We start from the raw sequence: 21,287 nt of genomic DNA on the forward strand, positions 1-21,287 counted from the left end.
TTGGTCGACGAACCTGCCACAATTCTCGATGCATCCAGTGCCATCATTGCATGGTACCTCCCAGACGCCCTGACCGACGCCACCCAGGTGTGTAATATACATTGTTACTCAATGGATATTGAATATTAATGGAACCTACAGAAGGAAATCAGGGAGGCCACCAATTTGCTCGCTCCAAGCCTCGAAAAAAGTGTAAGGGCTGATGGCAATTGGTGAACTAATCAAAAGTTGTTCAACCGGGACTTGGAAGATGTTGGACCAACTCCCGGATGCATCAATCTATCTCCGGCATGGTTTCAACAGGGACACAAGGTAGGATCTGATGAGATGGTGATTCTGGCAGTCATACTCACCAATCCCAAAGAATGTGTCAGATCCGGAGGTATCTGCATCATTGAAGGGACCTTCCTGCGAGAATATCCTCAAAGCCATTGCAAGGCCAGCAGCCATCGCATCCGCGGCACTCAGAGTCATGCATCCTGAGCAGTACTGGGCAGGGTTGAGAACCTTGTCAAACCTTGGAAATATAGCAGTAAGCAAGGATCTGCCACAGATGCCGGAGGCCCTGCAGTACTGGGCATCCATGTTTAACACCCTCTCCATCATTTCCAATCGGGAAACCCCCCATCATCGAGACCACATGTCCATTGCTGAATGCTTCGACATTCTCACCACCGTGGGGAACTATTCTAATGCTCGGATGACAATGCCAAACCTTCAGCTGGAGTTCAAGTACAATTCTGGCTGTATGATTGTGTTTTCCGGAAGGATTGTGAGACATGGAGTTTATGATGTGGAAGGGGATCAGATTGCTTGGGCATGGTATATGAGGGATGCTGTTCACATTTATGCTGGTGTTCCATCATGTGGATGGGCTAGTGTGGATGGTGCATACAGCGTGTGAAAGATCAAACAAAGAGCAAGCATTGTGACCTATATACATTCCAACAAATGAATACCATGTACCAATTGTGATCCGGACCTCAATACTCAATTTTGAGCATTTCCAAAGTGATATGTGGGACTGAATAATTTGGATGCAAGCCTCGGTATTCGATAATTGGAACTCAGGACTTGACATATGGGAGTCCCGAGTGCTGGGGTACTGAGTCCTGACACCCGGACCTCAGCACGTGATATTTGAGACTGGGGGAAGATGTATAAATACGCTCAAATTAACATTTGTTATTGCCATACACATTTGACAAAACCCTGAACCCCGACATTGTGGACTCCGGACTCGACACTGTTCTGAATACAGAGTCCCGGACACCCAGGTCCCGAGTCCCGAAGTTCGGAGGTCGGGGTTCGGCGACCCGGAGCTCGGCAACTGTGTTGGGTGTCAGGGCATCCGGGGCATTGGAGATAGCATTTGTCAGTATTTTGCGTTTCATGGTTCATGTTTCTTGGTTAAGGAATCGGGCGTCAGGAACTCGGTATTGAGAACAGTGTTGAGTCCCATGTCACGAGCTCCGAGTCCTGAGTCCCGGAAGCCCAGGTCCCGAGTTCTGAATTTTGGAGGTCGGGGTTCGGCGACCCAGAGCTTGGCAACTGCTGGGTGTGGGTTTCGGGACTCGGGACTTAGAGCTCATGACATGGGACTCAACACTGTTCTCAATACCGAGTCCCTGATGCCCAATTCCTTAACCAAGAAACATGAACCATGAAATGCAAAATACTGACAAATGCTATCTCCAATACTCCGAGTACCCTGACACCCAACACAGTTGCCGAGCTCCAGGTCGCCAAACCCCAACCTCCGAAATTCGGAACTCAGGACCTGGGCTTCCGGGACTCAGGAGGAGGAGCTCGTGACATGGGACTCAACACTGTTCTCAATACTGAGTCCCTGATGCCCGATTCCTTAACCAAGAAACATGAACCATGAAACGCAAAATACTGACAAATGCTATCTCCAATGCCCTGGATGCCCTGACACCCAACACAGTTGCCTAGCTCCGGGTTGCCGAACCCCAACCTCCGAACTTCAGGACTCAGGACCCGGGACCCGGGACTCAGAGCTCATGACCTGGGACTTGACACTGTTCTGAATACCAAGTCCCTGGTCCCTGATTCCATATTCACCCAACATGAACCATGAAACGCAAAATACTGACACATGCTATCTCCAATGGTCTGGATACCCTGACACCCAACACAGTTGCCGACCTCCGGGTCTCCGAACCCCGACCTCCGAAATTCGGGACTCGGGACCTGGGCTTCTGGGACTCGGATGTGAGATTTTTGCATGCATAGAATATGTTACATCTTGTATACAATGAAGACTGAATGGGACTACACTCCTTTGCCTTTCCTCAATTTCTCTAACATGTCAGTGTACATCTTCACCTCTCCCATCTTAGCTTCGATGCCCTGATCTTGCTCCTCCAGCAATGCTTCCATGCGTTCTTTGATGAATCTCAGTCCCATGAGTGGTGGAGTCGAAGTGTTTTTCAACTTCTCTGGAAGTACCAAAGCATCATCCTCAACATTAAGCTGAAACAGATAAGTCATCAATCAAGGTAATTCAGCTAACATCTTACCGCCCAATACTGGTAGTGAGAGACGCAGGAAGCCATTATTTCATCCCACTGCCATGGTTGATCATGGATTGTGGTGTTTCCCATCCACCATGGACATGTATATGCAAACACAATCCGGGACGGATGTCCTGCAATTGGCTCATCATGAAATGAAAGGAGGTGGAATGAAAAGACGTCATCCGGAACCGTGTTCCAGGTTAGCATGGGATACAACTTAAGGATATAAGCGACAGGGACCGGAACCACCGACACAATATTCTGTGAAGCGGAGTACTGCAGGAGTGGTGTGACAAAAGTCTGCTCACATTCTTAGCATTGACCAACAAAGTCATCAGGGCAGTGGTGACATACATTCATCTCCCATTGCAGCCCAGCTTTAAAATACTTGATCCAGTCAGAAGATAGACCATTGTTGGCAGCTTCCGTCCGATATTGAGAGATGCATGCATGGACGCAAGATCCAGCCATTGCCAATGTGCAGGAAATAGTTGCAAGGCTCAGCTTCAGGGGTCGGTAATGGCTTCCAGCATTCAGAGTGCCAGAAGTGGATGCATGAGATGCAGACATGGCTAATACAGGACTATGGTGCTGGCAATACAAGTGAAAGATGGTGAAGATGTGAAGATAAGAATCACTGATGGATGGATATGAAATTCAAACTCCGACATGGGCTGACCTTGGACAATTCCCAGGCCTCAATTATGTATGTGGAAAAAGGGACTTCATGAGAAAACAATGTTCATTCATCTCCAGCCTCTATCAACACATTTTGTAGGTCTTGAAAAGCTGCCTGCGCATCCTGTGCCAGCAATGAATACATTTGGGATTGCCTTCCAGCATAGCATCCGTGACCTGGAAGTTGTTTCTCCAATGATTCCTGCATGTGCTCACCCCATTGGGTTGTTTTCCACAAAAAGAACTTACATGTCCAGTCCATCTCCAATTTGACCAATAGCATTTCCTCCCTCCATCGATCCCATAGTGCCTTTGCCCTCAGCCAATGGACTCGGTAAACTTGGCATGGGTCCAGTCAGGTAACCGCGGGATATGACATGCAAGCAGGAACTCACATTCCTCATTCCACGATTGATCAGGACCCCCGAGGTCGACTTCAACAGACCAAAACCAAGCCAAAGATTCATTTCGTTGACCTCGGGCATTTGGGTCTCCCACTGCAGTGCTGATTTTGAGTTGCTCGCGAAGCAGGGGTTTGTATTTCTGAAGCTGGTCTTGCCCCGGCTCAAGTTTCATCATTTGCTTCCTTGTCTTTGTATATATGCTGGCATGGAGGGAGACTGCCTGCTGCACCGACGTCACCTGGGACCAAGCTCGAGTTTTCAGGGCCTGGGATTTGGCCTGCCTAACGGTTGTTCGGAACAGGATGGCCTTGTTGCAAAGGTAAATGCGGAGATTGTGAAGGGCATCATTGGCCTGCCCTTCACGAAGCTGACATCTCCAGGGAAATCAGATCCTCTGCCATGCATCGTCTGCATCTATCAACCCCCAGGTTTGATGGCAATGGGATTACAGTGAGCTCGGGAGAGTTTGTCCATGTATGAGATGTCTCTGTGAAATCGCCGGTCATATAATCTAGAATGTCTATGTCCAAGTCCTCAGGTTCATCATCTGCATCAAATCCCTCCCAGATATGTGTTAGAGCAGACCAAGCAAATCCATCTATCTGGCCTTGGAGCTGATCTCGTTGACGGGCGATGTCTAATCTCTGTGTCTCGGTGGATCTTCTTCCAATCCTTCGGACCTCAATGAGCAATGCAATCTGAGCCTCTTCAATTGATAACCCTGTTGATATCCATGTCGCCACAGATCTGCGAGAGGGTGCTGCATTGCGGGCGTTACCCTCTAACAATCTAAGCTCGATCTCCTTTTTGCTAGGTGCTGAGTGCAATATTAATTCAGACCTCGATGGAGACAATGGAACTCAATGTACCCTTTTCGATATTGATCTCATATTCATCCATGGCTGAAGGATCATTCAATCTGCTTGACTGAGCTATCCTCTCCCTGGCTAAACATTCTGTCTTCAAATGTGAGGGTGCTGCTTCATCGAGTCTGTCGAATGCCTTTCCACTTTTTAAGATACCATTCCTAGCCAGTTTGTATTTCTGGCATAGAGTCCTTTTCATGCAAATCATCTTGCAGAAATTGGAGTCATTCATCTGATAATCAAGGCATTCCTTTTGGTGAGGAGATGACATTCCCCGAGCAGCAGGGGAGATCAGATTGAGCCATGCCCATAGCGTCTCCATGATCTCTCCATCGATCTGACCAATGCCTTCAATAAAGTTAGAAGCATATCGGACATAGCAGCTGTCCTGATGGCCATGAACATGCCATAACCCAATTCCGGGAATGATGGTTAGTTGTGGTGCCATTTCTAGAAATCAACTTCAATCCACCCGAACCCAAAAGTGTTTGTTGTATTGACAATTAATATCATAGAAGGTGACAGCCCTGGTGATGCCTTCCATGTTGTGCCGGGAAGCCTCGCAAAGGGCATAGTCCATGTTCATTTGTCTGCAAGTGACCCACCATGGTTAACTCGTGAATGGGAAATGGTGGATGTGGCTTGCCTTTGCCTTTCTGAAAATCCACCATGGAGTGAGGGACAAAGCAACCGTGTCTGGCACAGGCAACTCCCCTGATACCGGTGGACTCCAGCTTGTGCCGAGCAGCATTAGCTTGATTTACTGCCCGGTGATTGTTGCAGCTTGATTTTTCCACTGTGTCAGCAGCCTCTGCCAGATGCATTTTATACCTGTCCTTTCCTACCATGAATCCAAGCCCATCGGACAGCCAAACTTCATCGAATGGCTTAATGAGATGCAGATGTTCGGCTTTGAAATTTCTGTCCATCACAAATGACCAGGTGTATTTCCAGCTTGGATCCCTAGTATTATTATGGAGGCCACATAGGTTGAGAATAGGACTCACTCATCAAGAGATTCATCCTCTGACAACAGCACATTAATCCCAGGCTGAGGACATGCTGGGCAAAATAATGCAAGTTCTCCTGTGCTCGGGTTATCAGAACAATGGCCAAAGCCATGCCATTTCATTGTCTTCAACTGCCTCCACTGTCGAGCGACCCTCATGAGCTCTCTGTATCGGTCCTTGCAATGTGCTTTGTTAATATGATGTCCAGTAGATCATGAGGGTAAGGCATTACCGGAACAAGGTGTGGAAACATGCTGGAGGTCATTCGCCAGAGCTTGCTGTAATAGTTCATCGCTGAGGTGCCACATTCAAGGCTGTCCAGTAGGAAATCATTGAGCACTCTGAAGGTGAACACAGTCTTTGGCCTGTTAAAAGATGCAGGGAAAAATCTGTGTCGAAACATTTGAATGTCCGAGTATATAATGAGTCCCACATGAGCTAGACAACTCCGCTCGAAGAATCGCCCATTCCATTGACTGATCCAGTGGAAAGGATTGCTACGATGTTGACTCCTGCAACAGCCCGTGCAATAGAGTGGCTCGCCAAGACAATCTTGACATTTGTACACCCCATCCTGTTGGCAGATGATGCATCTCCTGTCTTCTGGTGGAGCTTCTCGATCGAGGAGGTGATGTAGATATGATTCCTGCCTTGGCAGCCATTGCCTGAGGTAGTCATTTTGACTCTGTATTTTTGAATGCTTAGCCATAGTTTGAATGACACTCCAACATTGTACATGAACTTGCCATGGTTTTTGGGAGTTGCAAAGGCTCAAATGAGCCTTGGTCCTGCTCGTAAGTATTGTCAGGAAAGTCTTCCCAAGGAGGCGGTGCCTCAACAGGCTGAATTGTTGGTGATTCTGGGGGAGAGTTAGGCATGGACCTGTAGGCATGTCGCCTCGTGCTTGCAAGTGGGACCTTGACCCAAGTCTTCCTACCTTTGCTGCCCCTTGCTTCCACCCTGTGAGATTTTTGCACTGGGGTGCATCTACCTATCTTCATCTTGTTTATTAATGTTGCAAGCAAGGCATCAGCTCAGGTGTAATGAATTGTTATTGCAATATGATGCGGTGCAGTCCTGTTGGCTCATTACAAATTCATTTCCATTAATAGCTCAGGGTCCAATATGGGCCGATTAACCTATCATTAGGCTTTGCTCAAAGTTCAACTTCGCACAATTCATTAATACTTCCACCTTGAAAATCCTTAGCCATTTCTGCATTCTGATTCACTATGGCAAGAACAGGTCATTCCACCAACACGACTTCCAGAAGACACAGGATGCATCAACCACAGTCTCAGAAGCTCACGGACAAGGAGATTTTGGAGTTGAAGAACTACCTTCCTGAGTGGACTGCTGCCAAAAGGAGTGAGAAGCGAGCGATTTTCACTGCCATAGCAAGGGCGGCCAGGTTGTTTGCTCCTAAGTTGGACCAAAAACAATGGAAAAAGAGGAAGCAGGTGAGGCTTCTTTGTTGTGTTGAAAAACTAAATTTTTAATGTCACATTCTTTCATCAACTCTTAGGTGTACAAGACTTGGTTGTTCAACAACAAGAAAAAGAAGGAAAGGAAGGACATGATCAAGTATGGGAGGAAATGGACGCCCAGGATGGTGGTCTACCAGCAGAAACGCCAAGAGGTGCTGAAGAGGATTGAGGACGAGTCCAGGGTAAAGCCAGGAGATCCTGGTATGTTCAAACATTATCAGGCGGCGGTGAAGAGAGTCATGGCTGAATTGGATGATGATGAGTTGGAGAAGGCTAAAGAAACAGCCGAAGAGTGGTCCAACAACTGTCCACCTCCGGAGATACAAGCACAAGTCGCTCGTAAGAACGGTTCGGCATATATGGAGCACTTTTCGAACAAGATGTGGAGGCAATGTGGGATGAGAGTGTTTGTGATGTCGGCTTGGAAGAATGAAAAGGTGCTGTTCGGGATGTGAGTACATTTATCCATTGACGGAGATTTTTCATCTCAAAATATTCATGCAGGCATGATGATACTGAGGCCTTAGGAGATGGGACCAGCTTCATGAAGACGAAGGACTGGGAGGACATTGAGCCAGTGTGGCAGGAGTACGTGCAGGAACAGTTTGGTGAGTGTGTGAACCATGTATACCAGATTGAACATGTTGAGCATCACAATGATAGGCGCCGGGGCATGGGATGGAGGACGTCAGGTCAAGGGAGGTCGAAAACGAATTCAAAAACCAGCCTTCGAACTCGAAATGGACGGGGAGGGTATGCCACTCCTTCTGGACATCACTGACACCAAACTTGAGGAGAAGAAGGCCATAGTGAGGGCCTTTCTTACATCGCACTATCGTGAGTTTGTCGTCGCATCACCTGACAAATTGTTCAATGCATGGACAAAGGGATATGCTCTGGGAAGAACAAGGCGGTTGTGCCATGGAGTGCCATTGTACAAAGTCAGGATGACTTCGTGGCCCGGACATATCTTCCAGTGGATGTTGACTTGAAGGAACCTTCGAAGCTGCAAATTTGGGACACCACTACCTTGCTCCAGTTCTGGCTCGCTCGGCAGGAAACAGGCGAAGGGTCAGCATTTCTGTTCAAAGCATGGAAGAACAAAGATGGGGACATGGTACCATCTGTCATATCTGGCAACTCGCCCTCTCCTCAGACTCGTATAGTGAGAAGGCAACAGAGGGTTACCATCCGAAGGCCTCGGGAGTCATCGACAGAAGCCGAGAGTGATAAGGAGAGTGCCACTCATTATACGGAGCATGATGTGGATGATGACCTGGCTGACGGGAGACCTCCGCTGAAGAAGCCCAGGACAGGAGGTCCTACACTCAGAGGGCTGGCAGTCCCATGTCCAATTCCAAAGCCTCGCCCGGCCAAGCCGGCCACAAAAGGTGCATTACTGACATCACGAATGGGAGACCTCCTTGCTGGGTTAACTGACGACGTGATGGGCGAGGTTAGAGATGATGTTGAAATGGAAGAGAGTATCACGCCGCCTGGCACAGAAAAGGAGGCGGGGCACTAGAGTCACTGTTGAACCATCCACGAGGACGACCCGGAGTAAGTTGCAAATGCCAGTAGACAGTACACCTAGAGTAACCAGAGCACGGGGACGCACTTAATGTACATATATCTTCCTGCCCTCATGTGTAATGTCATATGTGCTATTATGTATATGTCAAAGTACTAACAACCAAATTGTAAATGCCAAATGCCAAATCTCGAGTACCAAGGCCCGAGTACCGAACCCCGAGTACCGAAGCCCGAACACCGGGCACCGAGTACCAAGGCCTGAGTACGAACACCAAGTACCAAACACCAAGTACCAAGGCACCGAGTACCGAACACCGAGTACCGAGCCCCGAGTACCAAGCACCAAGTACCAAGCACCGAGTACCAAGCCCCGACTACCAGCCCCTGAGCCCCAACTACCGAGCCCCGAACTACCGAGCACAGAAAACCTGGCAGCGAGTACTGGGTAGGTAGAGTATACAAGTACCAAGGACTACCTACCGAGTAGTACTGCAATGTGTCTACTATCAGACATTGATCAATATTTACATGTTACTTGAGTCCTCAAAGGCCTCAATGAGGGTATCTAATACCTTCAGCATTTTAGAGGTTGACTCCCTTACCCTTTGCATCCTCTGGAGGTCAGCATCTGCTTTCTGCAGCTTGTCACATGTTTCAGCCCATGCCATCCTGAATGGTCTGTCAGCCTCAAGAATTTGGGCTACTGTAGGGGCAGGAAGATTTCCATGACGCTGTTGATAATCTCCCAGGCGATCTACAATTGATTGAACTTGCAGGATATTAGCAGAGATAAATAATCAACTGTTGCATACTTACTTTCAGCTTGATCATAAGATCCGATTGGCATGAACTCCTGAACCATGGCATGCAGTGCTTCATTGTTGAGTTCTGGCTTGGGCGATTGACATTCGGGAGTTTCTGACATAGCTTAGGAGATAGCATCAGTAAAACACATGAAATGATATGAATATACGTACAAGGTATGGGTGCCCCTGGTACACCCGGAGTGGCCGGATGAGGCTCCAGAGTTGATTCATTCACTGGGGAAATGCCATGAAAGGTGACCATGGGATGGACAGAGTAATCTCACCAGCCATAGGAAAATCGGGTACAACCGGAGCATCATCAGACGAAATCAAGGTATCCTCCGGACCAAGATACAAGTCCGGGTCATTGTACAGGGCCAGTCCATCCGCCAGAGCCGGAGATGATGGATCTGGAAGTATGTGATGAATTTGCACATGTAAAATATGTACATTTGAATTGGAAAACATACCGGGAATCACATTCAACACATCCAAACCACTGGACGACGACCCAGAATCAGAGTCTAACTCATCATCCGGCCCAAGGTATATATCATCTAATGGATCTGAACCATGTCAGATCAATTGACTGAAATCAGAAAAACAGATTTCACCCTGCTTTCAACATTCTCACATCTGTCAACTCCATCCAAATGTCTACTCAAGTTCAATCTTCATTGGCCAACCTCAAGGCGTCCACTGTTCAACTTGTGGGCATCATTGCCGGCGCCTGGCACATCCCGGCCGGCTCAGTGGACGTCCACCTTGTTCTAACAAAGCAGGTCACCACTCTTTTGGTATGTTGAACTTATTAAATTAGTGTAACATTAATGTTTGTAATGTCCAGGTAGGCTGACATCATCCAGGCCCATGAGAAAGGGGAATACATCCCTGGAATTGTGGCGTCCTGCTCTAAGGAGCTGATGAGGGTGCGTTCCATGACTCCCCGGGCATTGCCCAACTGGCACAGCATTGGCCATGATGACCCCCAGGTGGCTAGACACGCCTGGCGCAAGCAAGTCCATGCCTGGGAGGCATTGGGTGACAATTCCTGTGATCTCCCTGTTGTCCCTAACATTTCCACTGGCCCACTGACTGTCAACCTTCCGTCTCCACCTGTCCCTTCACCTGCACCTGTCCCTTCCCCCACCCCCGTCATTCCCTCACCTCTGGTCATCGCCAGACCTTCCAGCAATACGACCCCCGAGGTCCGGGACAAAGGAAAAGGTAAGGAAGCCCCAGTCACCTCGGTCACCCGGTTCCCCCAAGAAGCAATCATTTGGGCCTGCTTCAGTAAGTTTGCATTTTTCGTTTGGACCTTAAATATATGCTCATGTGTCCACAGCTGACTGCCGGCAGTCGTCCGGAGGTTACGGTGAGTCGTTTGGACTTGTCTGGACCTCCCATGTATAGTTCCCACTCATTCCCATTACATTAGAAATCTCCCATCAGTCGTCCGGAGGCTCAGGTAAGTCTTAGAAGTTGTCCAGAAACTCATATGTGTATTAACAATCAGTCAGGCAACCTCTGGCAGTCGTCCAGAAGTTGAGGAGGAGTCCTCTGATGATACTTCCAGTGCTTTGGATGGTGACCCGCCGGCCAATACCACATTTGATATCACCATTCCCGGCCCAGTGAGTACTGAAATAAATTCCCCTTCGTCCATCTACTAACTGATACCACAGAACAACCCCTGCCATTATTGTGTCAAGGAAAATTGGCCCTGTGCGACTCGATTGGACATGAGGTCCAGCCTCCCCTGCTTGTCTTGCATCCGCTGCTCCACCAAGAAGATCAAATGCAACCCTGCATCTCTGGGATCCCTGCCCAAACGGACCCGAGGGAAGTCTACCACCGGCCGGATGCGTTCCAAGACACCTGCCCCTGCTCCATCCAATGCTCCGTCTCCCTCCCGGTCAAGGGCCCGAACTTGTAGTCAATCTTGTGGCCCTTCCCGAACTCTGGCCATCCCTGCTGCAACTACACCCCAGGTGCAGTCATGTGGTCGCAGCAAGACCATCACTACCAAGAAGACACCTGTCCCTGCACCTGTCCCTGCACCTGCGCCAGCTGGTAAGTCACCCATACTTTTGATGACCGGCTGACCTAATTTTTTACTTAGCAGTCAGGTCTTCCAGCATTGCAGTGCCTCGTGCAGCACTCCATGTTCCCATGCCGGATCTCCATTCCATGGCAATTGCAATTCAGGATGGTGCAGCTCGCATCGCTATTCTTGAGGCTCAGGTGCAGGAGCAGGACGCTAATATTGATACCCTGCAATGCCTCCATGAGAGCCTCTGGCGCACAGTGGTCGACCGGCACCCTTCATTTTCACTTCCGGACACACTGGCCGATGGATTAATGTTGCTTGATCAAGGAGGTCCCCCCCGTCCATGTCACCCCTCCCCTCCGCACTTTCCAACCTCATTGATTTGGACTTTTCCGTCATGGAACCTACACCCTTGACGCCTGAGCATGGATCTGTTATGGTAGGTCCCATGGTTGAGCCCACCCAAGTTCAGCCTGAGGGTCCACAATCCTCTGGCGAAATTGTTCTCCCTGATGAACCAGGCAACCTCCTGCCAGAATTCCCCGGCGATATTGTGGTCCCTAATGAACCAGGTAACCTCCTGCCAGAATATGATTCTTCTGATTATGAGATGGATGTTGAGGGAAAGGTTGATCTTCCTGGTGAGGAGGTTGACATGGCTACATAATTGCTCAGTGATAGATGTACATAAATGTTTTTCCATGCATGTTACCTATGCCACAATTGAATCATTCAATGATCACTCCCGATATCCAAGACTCGAAACTGCAGATTGAGATAGATATCACCTGAAACCTGAACACCCGAATGTCAAATTATCAGTGCCGAACCCCGAGTGCCGGGTGCCGGGTACCGAGTCCCAACACCCGGAACTCAGGATTTGACATTTTAGACGAATGACATCTTCCAGACATGTTTAAATCAACCTATGTATATCTGTAAACATTTTACTAACCCCCAAACCCCAAACCAAGATGTACCAACCCCCAAACCCTGAAACCCAAGACTGCTGGGTCTCGGGTCTCGGGTGTCTGGAACTCGGAACTTGAGAAAATTTGGGGAGATCAATACAATTTGATTTACAATCAAGTTGATTGACAAACACATTGACTTACCCATGTTTGCAATATATTTTTGTTTAGACATACCGAGTTCCAAATTCCAGACACCCGAACCCCGAAACCCGAGACTGCCGGGTCTCGGGTATCAGGGGTCCGGAACTCAGAACTCGGTATGTCTAAACAAAAATATATTGCAAACATAGGTAAGTCAATGTGTTTGTCAATCAACTTGATTGTAAATCAAATTGTATTGATCTCCCCAAATTTTCTCAAGTTCCGAGTTCCGGACACCCGATACCTGAGACCTGGCAGTCTCAGGTTTCGGGGTTCGGGTGTCCGGAATTCGGAACTCAGTATGTCTAAATAAAAATATATTGCACATGGGTAAGTCAATGTGGGTTTTGGGATTCAGGGGTTGGTACATCTCGGTTTGGGGTTTGGCACTGAAAATTTGACATATATATTTTTGTGAGTGTTGTGCTTCTGGTGTCCATGCTTAGAAATAGGATTTGTTGCACACCAGGGTTCAGGTGTGGGGTTTTTCCACTTCAGTCCTGGATTATTGGTCAATGCCACACATGGTCGATTCATGTTTTTGTGCTTAGGGGTTTAGATTTGGTGGTTGATGGTAGGTATATGCACTCATAGTGTACATGTATCCTACGTGTTTGATTCGCTGGTGGCTACATCAGCTGTATGTCTTGATGGAACATATCTAGGCTCACCCATATATGTAATACATCCCCGTCGGCCCACCCATCTATGTATTATCCCCCACGTCAGCCCACCTGTCTATATAATTATACCCCACCTTGGCCCACCTGTCTATGTAATAAATATTTTATCGCACCCTCGGCCCACTGGTCTATTTGATATCCCTTTCGTCGGCCCACCTGTATATGTAATACATTCCACGTCGGCCCACCTCTATATGTAATACACCCTACATCAGCCCACCCGTCTATGTAATATTCCCCTACCTCGGCCCACCCATATATGTAATACACCCACATCGGCCCACCCGTCTATATAACAATATTTGCCTTACATCTCTCTTCAGCCCAGCTGTCTATAATATCCTACTCCACATATTACCCAGATGGGCCCACCCATCTCCATGAATGATCATATTCCCCTGGCCCATCCGTCAACATCAAGGATATATATATATCATTGGCATACATGGGCCCACCCATCTCCATCGGAAATAATATGTGTCCCGGCCCATCCGTCATCATCGAGAATATACACAACATGGGCCAATGATCAGCTGGCCCGTCTCATACGGGATATTATGGAGGTCGGGTGGCCCGTATAATACGGAATTTATCACTGAAGGGGCTCAATAAAGTCCTCATCCTGATACCTGTACTCATCAGCTAATGCAACCTCCTCAATCACATCCATAAGTTCATCATCTCCAACCTCAGAATATGCTGGATCACCATCCTCGTCACTCTCGTTCACCACTCCAACTCTCTCGTTATCATCGTCATCCTGGAAAAATAATGACTGCACCTGGTCTCGAGTGGCTCGAAGCAAATCCTCATTTATAGGACCCCAATGCTCGACTGGCCAAGCGCAAGGGATCTCTCGAACCTTGTTCTTCCAGACAACACAGATGGACAGAAGCTCCTCTGCACAGGCCCTGAGGTGGAATGGCATCACGAGATCATTGGCTGCCGAAAAATTAAATGTTGGTCATGGTATATTCTGACTACATGCACCAGGATCTCTCAATGCAGTCTGGACGGCCTCCCACTCTGCTAACATCCATTCCTGCATCACAGACCGCTCTCGCATCAAACGAGTCTCCTCCTCAATGCAACAATCTAATTCAAGCTGTAAACAAATACCAGACCTGGTGGCCTCATCCGATAACCATGCCGGTGGGTGCATGCCGTCGTCATCGAGGCCAATATCTTGCCAGATTTCATCGTCCACATCAAGTAGGAAGATGCCTTCACGAGCAATAGGATGAGGGGGAATAGCATATGGGGGAGCTCGCCGTTGATGTATGAGGGACTGTAGCTGAGTACATAGGCCATTGTAAGTTGAAACTAGTTTGAGAATTGCAGGTTCTTGCCGTTTGATTGAATACTGGGTGTTTGAGCAAAGCTTGTGTTCTGTTGAACAACACATGAGACATGCTGAAAAAGTAAGGCACAAAAGAGTAGTAATGTACCATTTACTGTTGCTCGATACGACCTCTCTAGCCTCTCCAGTTCAAATTTGCGTTGACGGAGACGGTCCCTAATATGAGTTTTTACTGTGCGAGCATTCAAGCAGATGGTAAGGTAGATGTCATTCTTCATCGTCATAAGATTGGCCTGTCCTTGCGGTCCACGGGTAGCCTTACAACGTCGAAGGGTATCTGCAATTTTGGCACGTCGTGACCAAGCGTCGGCGAGCTGCAGATTGAACTCCATGACATTAGCAATCGTGCCTACATAAAGCTGCATCTCTAGCTCATGGACAGAAGTCTTGTGGGCGTCCAGGGTCTTCTCCAGCGCAAGAATAGTGGTAATGACCTCCACTGCCTTGTTCTTGGATTGCCCTATAAAATTTAATCAGTAAGACAGCGAGAACACTAGTAAAACTCTTACATGGGATGGGTCGGGTCTGGTGAGCAATTTGTGCCTTCCATTCAGCACGAAGGATATCCTCGTTGACATCTAAGTCCAGTAAACCGTCCAGAGCTGCGTTCTTCTTAATCTGGCAATGTAGCCATCGCCGATGGAGCCAATGTCCGTAGCCTTGGATGGATTGTGTGTCCAGGTGGCGAATTTGAACATTGAGGACGAAGAGACATTGATGGAACTACAGTAGAATTAGAAATAAGATATACACGTGAATATAGACTTACTTACCCCAGAAATGCGTAACAATGGGATGAGTTGCTTGAGAGAACTCCATAATCGTTCGCATCCCTCACCATCAGACAATCCAAAACCCTCGCGCTTCCTCGGATGGTAGATGATCTGACAGGGCCATTGATGGCATAGGCATGGAATACCGCAACAGCGAAGGATATGCGCGATAGGGTATTGTCATCAAGAAGATTCCATTTTCGGCAGCTTCGTTCGAGTTGACATCCGATGTCATAGAGAAGTCCTACAGTCATCTGAGGGGGTATGTGCTTGAACAACTGGTCCAGGAGAGCGAGTGCGTAGTGTTGCTTTTCCCCTGCTGATGTGAGGTTGACAAGCCAGAGGACACGGTCATGTCTGCATAGAAGGGCCATCAGGCCTGTGTCAGTAAAAAAACAAGTACTTGCCTTTTCATGCTTTTCATCTGCAGCAATGAAGGATTCTCCACATCCATTCAACACAGACACTGGCACACGCATCCCTTCTTCATAGCGATCCTCCTCCTCTTCCGCTCTCGAGGCTCGCATTTGACGTCTTTCTCCACAACAACTTTTTACAAAATCCTCCATTGCTTTGACATCGTTGTTTGACAGAAAGAATGTTGGAGTCAGATTAGGAGGGTCGATACTGCTAGTATTGCGAGGATTAGTCGATCGCTTTTGAGTAAAGCAGGCATCTATGCAAACAACAACGTCTGGGCTGGTATTGTCAATTAAAAGTGGTACAATACAAGCTGAGACACAAACTTACATAGAACGAGCATCTGCTCCATGGCAAGCATTTCCTCCGAAACAAAGCAGGCAATGAGAACGAAGGTATTCAGATGGCTGATCGATGAGTGGGATACGTGCCTGACCCCTCTGAACATCGGCGATGACAGTAGAAATGTGATTGCGAGCCAAGATGCTCAGCACTCAGTACCAGTGGAAAGTATTGCTGAAACGACGACACAAGTTATTCTGATGAAAGACTGAGCATCATTGTATGCGAGAGGATTGGAAAGGCTAACCTTGCATGACAACTTCTACCCCATTCCATCTCGAAAGGTTTCCACCACATCGCACCATGCAGTTTGGTTGGGAGCCTGGCGTACGAAGAGAAGACGGACGAACTCTAAAACGCGCAAGTCGACCGTGAGTGAGGGGAGCGAGAGGAGCGCATGGAAACAGACCGCGACGAAGGAGTTGGAGGGATACAGGGAAACACGGGCATGTGATGATGTTAATTTCTTTCAATGCTGGAAGATATGTGAGATATATTGTGGAGAAGAGTGAAAAATAACATACCATCGAAATGCACACATGCAACTGTAATCCACCGAGTCCTACACCCAGCTTGACAAACTGCAAGATCTTTCTGAGCTTCTCCCGGTGCGTTGGTATAATGTAACACTGAAGTTTGTTGGATATAGGATAAATACAGTACAAGTAGGGACGGAATGACATCTTGTGACCATCTGCGCCACTGGTTGGCCCTTTTCTGTGAGCTGGTCAGACAATGGCCAATAGGATCATTGGAGAAATGTAGGGAGTCGCTGAAGAGAACCTCATCAGTGATATCTTCTTGTGTTACCAATGTCCTGGACGCAGGCAATGGACGGCAGAAGTTTTGCTGTGTGAGGCGTTGGCGTCTGGGCAAGACCAACACAGGAGGCGGGGCAGGGAGATATAGATTGAGTTTTCTTGTCTGACGAGGACGTCGCAATGCCGTGTTCATCCAAGGCTCACAGACAATAGTGATGGGCGGCGGAATTGAAGGGCATTCTTCCTGCGTGCGGGAGATCACCTTGGAGGGTTCACGATGGTGTGGCTTTGGACGACGAACAGCCATAATGAATGCCGTTGACTCGAAGTCACACAGAAGGCCACCAACAACGCAGAGTCAGTTGGAGGAACTATCCACAGGTGCGCAGTCTGGGACGAGTTCGATCAAGAGTCAACGACCAATATCGGGTCCAGAGACGACCAATACTTGACTGGGAGAGCCAATGACCAATACTTGGAGTGCAAAGGAGAAAAAATCTGAGGGAGATTAGTACTGGGGATGTGATTCACTGGCAGACTACAGGAGTGAATCAGGGTAACAATAACGTCAAATTAATAAAAAAAATACTCAATAACGTATCTGCATAGCGGATACTTTCTCGTCTCCTGCCATAAGTATTGTACTGTAGGAATTAGTGGAAACGTAAGCAGAGAAACATATGTTTCGTGTGAGCGAATAGATAATAGCTATGGCAAAGTTAATAGAAAATACAATAGCAGAACGACATGGGTCGCTAGCTATGACTTGGGAGTAGGATGTCTACAAAAACATATCAGATCAGAGTTAACAGTGTGAGGCACTCACCTTGTTACTAAATTGGGACTAGGGGACACTGCAACGTATGCTGAGCCTACTAATACAAAGCATAACCTTATCTGACAGTGCGTTACGGAGATTAACAGGTAATGGAACATAGTACAATTCGTCATTTATACTCAGCCATGTGGAGCTTGTTGCACATGTCACTGTCATGCATGAAAGCGCCCATCCATTCCGAATTGACGATGACAGTCCCGATGCCAGAGGAGATGCGAGGTTGGGCAATGAGAACCCAATCCATAAAAGAGTGGATTTCAAGGAAGAGGCATTGGGCATCCATGACGAAGATGAGGAGATCGCGAAATGTCAGGGGATGTTTTTTGAGCCGCAAGATACCGTGTCGAAGAGAGATGACACAATTGATGATGACATCCTTTTTGACTTGTCGATTGGCCCTCCAGTCCTGTACACGTTTTTCCACTAATTTGAGGAGTGACTCCAGTCCTTCGACCTTGTCAGAGGCAAGCGTGCCTACAGGGAACGAATTGCCTGGGATGGTCTTGAAGTCCTTTTGCTTGGGAGTGTACCACGCCCAGTGAAGTGGATGCGGGAACAGGTAAACCTCCTTACGAGGAATGCAGACGGAATTGCAAAAGATGTTGTCATAGGCTTGAGGCCATTGAAAGCAGTCGACAACACCAAAATGACCATCGGCGCAGGCTTGTACATTTTCTTCTTCGAAATGGTGGAACTTGGGAACGAATTACATGTTGGGCGTAGTGATGACTAGATTGTCCTGGATGGCGATGGCAAGGGCATCGTAAGATTGTAACCAAGCTGCAGGATGCATGCACATAAGTAAGTAAGGATGCTAAAAGACAAAATCACATACATGCACGAAGTGTCGGGTCACCCTTGAACATTGTCAGAGTGTTGGGCATGATGGAAAACTGTGAAAGTTAGAATATGTGCTGACAGGTATAAGGCAAACACACCTCAGAGTTTGATATGGTATGGTGAGAGTCTAAGCGCTGGTCAGTATACAGATTAATGAGATGATGAAAAGGATACTTACCAAAAAGGAAGATGTAGCTAAAGTGACGGGTGCTATAATGTAAGATATGCATCAGGAGAGATTGTAGATCAAAGATATCAAAAACTCACTGATGAGCCTGACAAGTGAAAGGTGAACAATTGGCACACCTGAAATATGAGAGGAAGTCTGCAGCAGTGTGTGGTGCACCAGAAATGAGCCAAGTGCGAAGGCAAAGCACGCCCAAGAGGGTCTTCAACCCCACTGGCGCAGCAAAGTATGAGCGACCGGGGTGACCCTCCAGACGCGAAGTCTAGGAGTGGGAGATCAGTGACACAAAGTCAACTGATCAAATGAGTGAATGGCACGAAGCCAATTCAAAACACCAGGAACCATGGTTGTTGGATCAATCGCGATGATGAACTTGATGGGCTTGACGTGTGGATGTTGTGGTCTGAGGGCAAAGAAGGAACTTGGAACTGGGGAAGGAGAATGCAGAGAAGGAAATGAGACAATTGAGTAACAAGGTGGGAACTTCCCAATTGAGTCGAAAAGTCGAAGTTTGCAGACGTTTGTAGACTTCTGGGAAAGTCCCACAATTCACAAGTTTCACTCTTTCATTGACATTGACAACACTCCGTCCTTTATACTGTCTTCACTGCCCCTCGATCCCGCCTTCCCCGCCCTTGATCCGATCATCCCACCTTCCCCACCCTCAATATGTCCAACAACGACGGTTCCTGGCACTATGAATTGGCTTTGTGCCGTTCACTCATTTGATCAGTTGACTTCGTGTCGCTGATCTCCCACTCCTAGACTTCGCGTCTGGAGGGTCGCCCCAGTCGCTCATACTTTGCTGCGCCAGTGGGGTTGAAGACCTTAAGGCTTGGAAGGTGAAGCAACAAGCTCATTACAAGGCCCACCCACACAGCCAGTGATAGGAACAGAAAGGTGGCGCCCATGATGATCAGTGAGAAATTTGGTATGTTCATTTAATTGCAGTGTATTTCTACTGTACTGACTATATGTTGTATAGCTGAGGCCGGCACCCGCTCAAATCCTCGAACAGTAGGTGGCTGACCATGTTGGACATCCTGTACGCCGAGAAGCTTTGCGTACATGATTGGCCCACCGGTGTTCCCCCGCCTGGCCCCGATTTTGATCTCAAGGCTCTATCTGCAAGTCAACTACGTGCGTTGGTTGCTCCATATCTCAGGATTCATCTCGGAGCCATGTACGAGGCCGAGTTAGGCCTTGACAACGACGACGATGACAGCAAGGCAGAGGCAGTGAAGGCGAAGAAGCGCAAAGGCAAGTCCAAGAAGTCAGGCGACAAGGGAAGGAAGAAGGGGCCGATTGCAAAGGAGCCAAGTGTAGTATTGCATATCAGCAGATGGCCTGAAAGTACATATTGGATACTGCAAATCATACACAAGCTGATATCACAACCACAGGTGATATTCTTGCTCTTGAGATGCAGGCCTCAAACGTGTGTCTCATCCCGCTCGTCATCGACACTGATGGCAGGGTCGTTCACACCCTCCAAGACTCGGAGAAGTTCATCAAGGACCTTCCACACTTCCACAAGACGACACTCCTAGACACCGCACCAACGAGGTAATCCAAAAACCCGCAATCTCTAATTCAGCAGCTTCGTGCTCAACTATGGAAGCTTTGCGCTCAACTATTGGAGCTTCGCGCTTCAACAATGCAGCTCCGAGCTCCAACCATGAAGCTTCATGCTCTCGTCAATATACTAACCAAGTTATCCATGAGGATCTCCTGGGAAGCCCCATGCTCACGTCGCCCTACTAACCGAGTCTTTGACGACCTCCTGCCTTCGTCACCGTCAACACCATCTTCGCAATTCTCATCTCCCCCTCCTATTTCATGCTCGTCAACTCCTGTGCCAACCTCAGATTACTCGCACATCCGGTCCCACTCTCGATACAAGCTGTCTCACAAAGGAGCACTGCGACATCAACATGCATATAACAATGTTATGCCAATGTACAATTCAGATATTCGAAAATGGACTCGGCTCCATTATGAATCTGCTCTGGAGACTGAACACTTGGAGTGTGAAACGGTAGAGGAGAGGCGCCGTGTCAGGGTGCATGACAAGTGTGTTGCTATACCCTGACTTCTACATATGTTTGCTAACTGTCATATTATTGTATCAGTTCCTGTATACATTCAGGGCAGGCCCAGTCGCAAATTGTCAGCACCTCCCGTTCTCATTTGCCATCACGTTCAAGGAAGATGAATATTACTAACTTTGCAGCCCTTGTTACTGTCCACTTCTGGCAACGTCTTCTGGTAATGTCTACACATTATGCTTATTCCTTTTGTATGTTTTTTCATATGTTTTTCTTATGCATTCTCATGTTTGTCTCATCACATATGCTTCGAGTTAGTTATGATACACGTAGGCCTCATCTTATGTTTGAAATGTGTATTTTAACAATTGATGTTGTGCGAGACCCAATAATTTTGATAAATGCTCAAAATTGCTCGGTCCTTGTGCAATCTTACCATTGTAGAGACTTGTGCGTCTCATGGCGTGATATGGCAGTTTCCACCAAGGAGTACATAGCACGAACTTGTAGCATCACTCCGTGCGCTACCTGCAGCTATCCCTATAC

At 47.8% G+C, this 21,287-nt stretch overlaps 5 protein-coding genes across 5 annotated transcripts; 1 reads left to right on the forward strand and 4 right to left on the reverse strand.

Annotated features, from left to right (window-relative positions):
• Nucleotides 1-2,295: 2,295 nt before the first annotated feature.
• F5891DRAFT_1190785 (uncharacterized protein) lies at nt 2,296-3,110 on the reverse strand (the record flags this gene model as incomplete). The annotated part of the gene is made up of 3 exons (XM_041367358.1): nt 2,296-2,496; nt 2,544-2,840; nt 2,895-3,110. 3 exons carry the CDS (start codon nt 3,108-3,110, stop codon nt 2,296-2,298), a joined length of 714 nt encoding a protein of 237 aa, XP_041223983.1.
• Nucleotides 3,111-3,282: 172 nt separating this feature from the next.
• Nucleotides 3,283-4,936, reverse strand: F5891DRAFT_1190786 (uncharacterized protein; the record flags this gene model as incomplete). Its single annotated transcript, XM_041367359.1, has 4 exons — nt 3,283-3,557; nt 3,614-3,989; nt 4,045-4,439; nt 4,492-4,936. 4 exons carry the CDS (start codon nt 4,934-4,936, stop codon nt 3,283-3,285), a joined length of 1,491 nt encoding a protein of 496 aa, XP_041223984.1.
• An 8,828-nt stretch (nt 4,937-13,764) lies between these two features.
• F5891DRAFT_1129448 (uncharacterized protein) lies at nt 13,765-17,135 on the reverse strand (the record flags this gene model as incomplete). Its single annotated transcript, XM_041364398.1, is given in 12 exon segments — nt 13,765-14,114; nt 14,163-14,561; nt 14,621-14,992; nt 15,042-15,255; nt 15,306-15,416; nt 15,452-15,684; nt 15,709-16,004; nt 16,056-16,163; nt 16,334-16,418; nt 16,438-16,542; nt 16,592-16,791; nt 16,951-17,135. 12 exon segments carry the CDS (start codon nt 17,133-17,135, stop codon nt 13,765-13,767), a joined length of 2,658 nt encoding a protein of 885 aa, XP_041223985.1.
• Nucleotides 17,136-17,775: 640 nt separating this feature from the next.
• Nucleotides 17,776-19,038, reverse strand: F5891DRAFT_1190791 (uncharacterized protein; the record flags this gene model as incomplete). The annotated part of the gene is made up of 7 exons (XM_041367360.1): nt 17,776-18,360; nt 18,397-18,446; nt 18,502-18,559; nt 18,605-18,633; nt 18,685-18,716; nt 18,774-18,955; nt 19,027-19,038. The coding sequence occupies 7 exons, from the start codon at nt 19,036-19,038 to the stop codon at nt 17,776-17,778; spliced, it is 948 nt and encodes a 315-aa protein (XP_041223986.1).
• A 686-nt stretch (nt 19,039-19,724) lies between these two features.
• F5891DRAFT_1190792 (uncharacterized protein) lies at nt 19,725-20,263 on the forward strand (the record flags this gene model as incomplete). Its single annotated transcript, XM_041367361.1, has 2 exons — nt 19,725-20,046; nt 20,097-20,263. 2 exons carry the CDS (start codon nt 19,725-19,727, stop codon nt 20,261-20,263), a joined length of 489 nt encoding a protein of 162 aa, XP_041223987.1.
• Between the last annotated feature and the right edge of the window lie 1,024 nt (nt 20,264-21,287).

This window comes from Suillus fuscotomentosus (genome assembly GCF_016647785.1).
Source record: "Suillus fuscotomentosus strain FC203 chromosome Unknown F5891scaffold_39, whole genome shotgun sequence".
Classification (NCBI taxonomy): Eukaryota; Fungi; Basidiomycota; class Agaricomycetes; order Boletales; family Suillaceae; genus Suillus; species Suillus fuscotomentosus.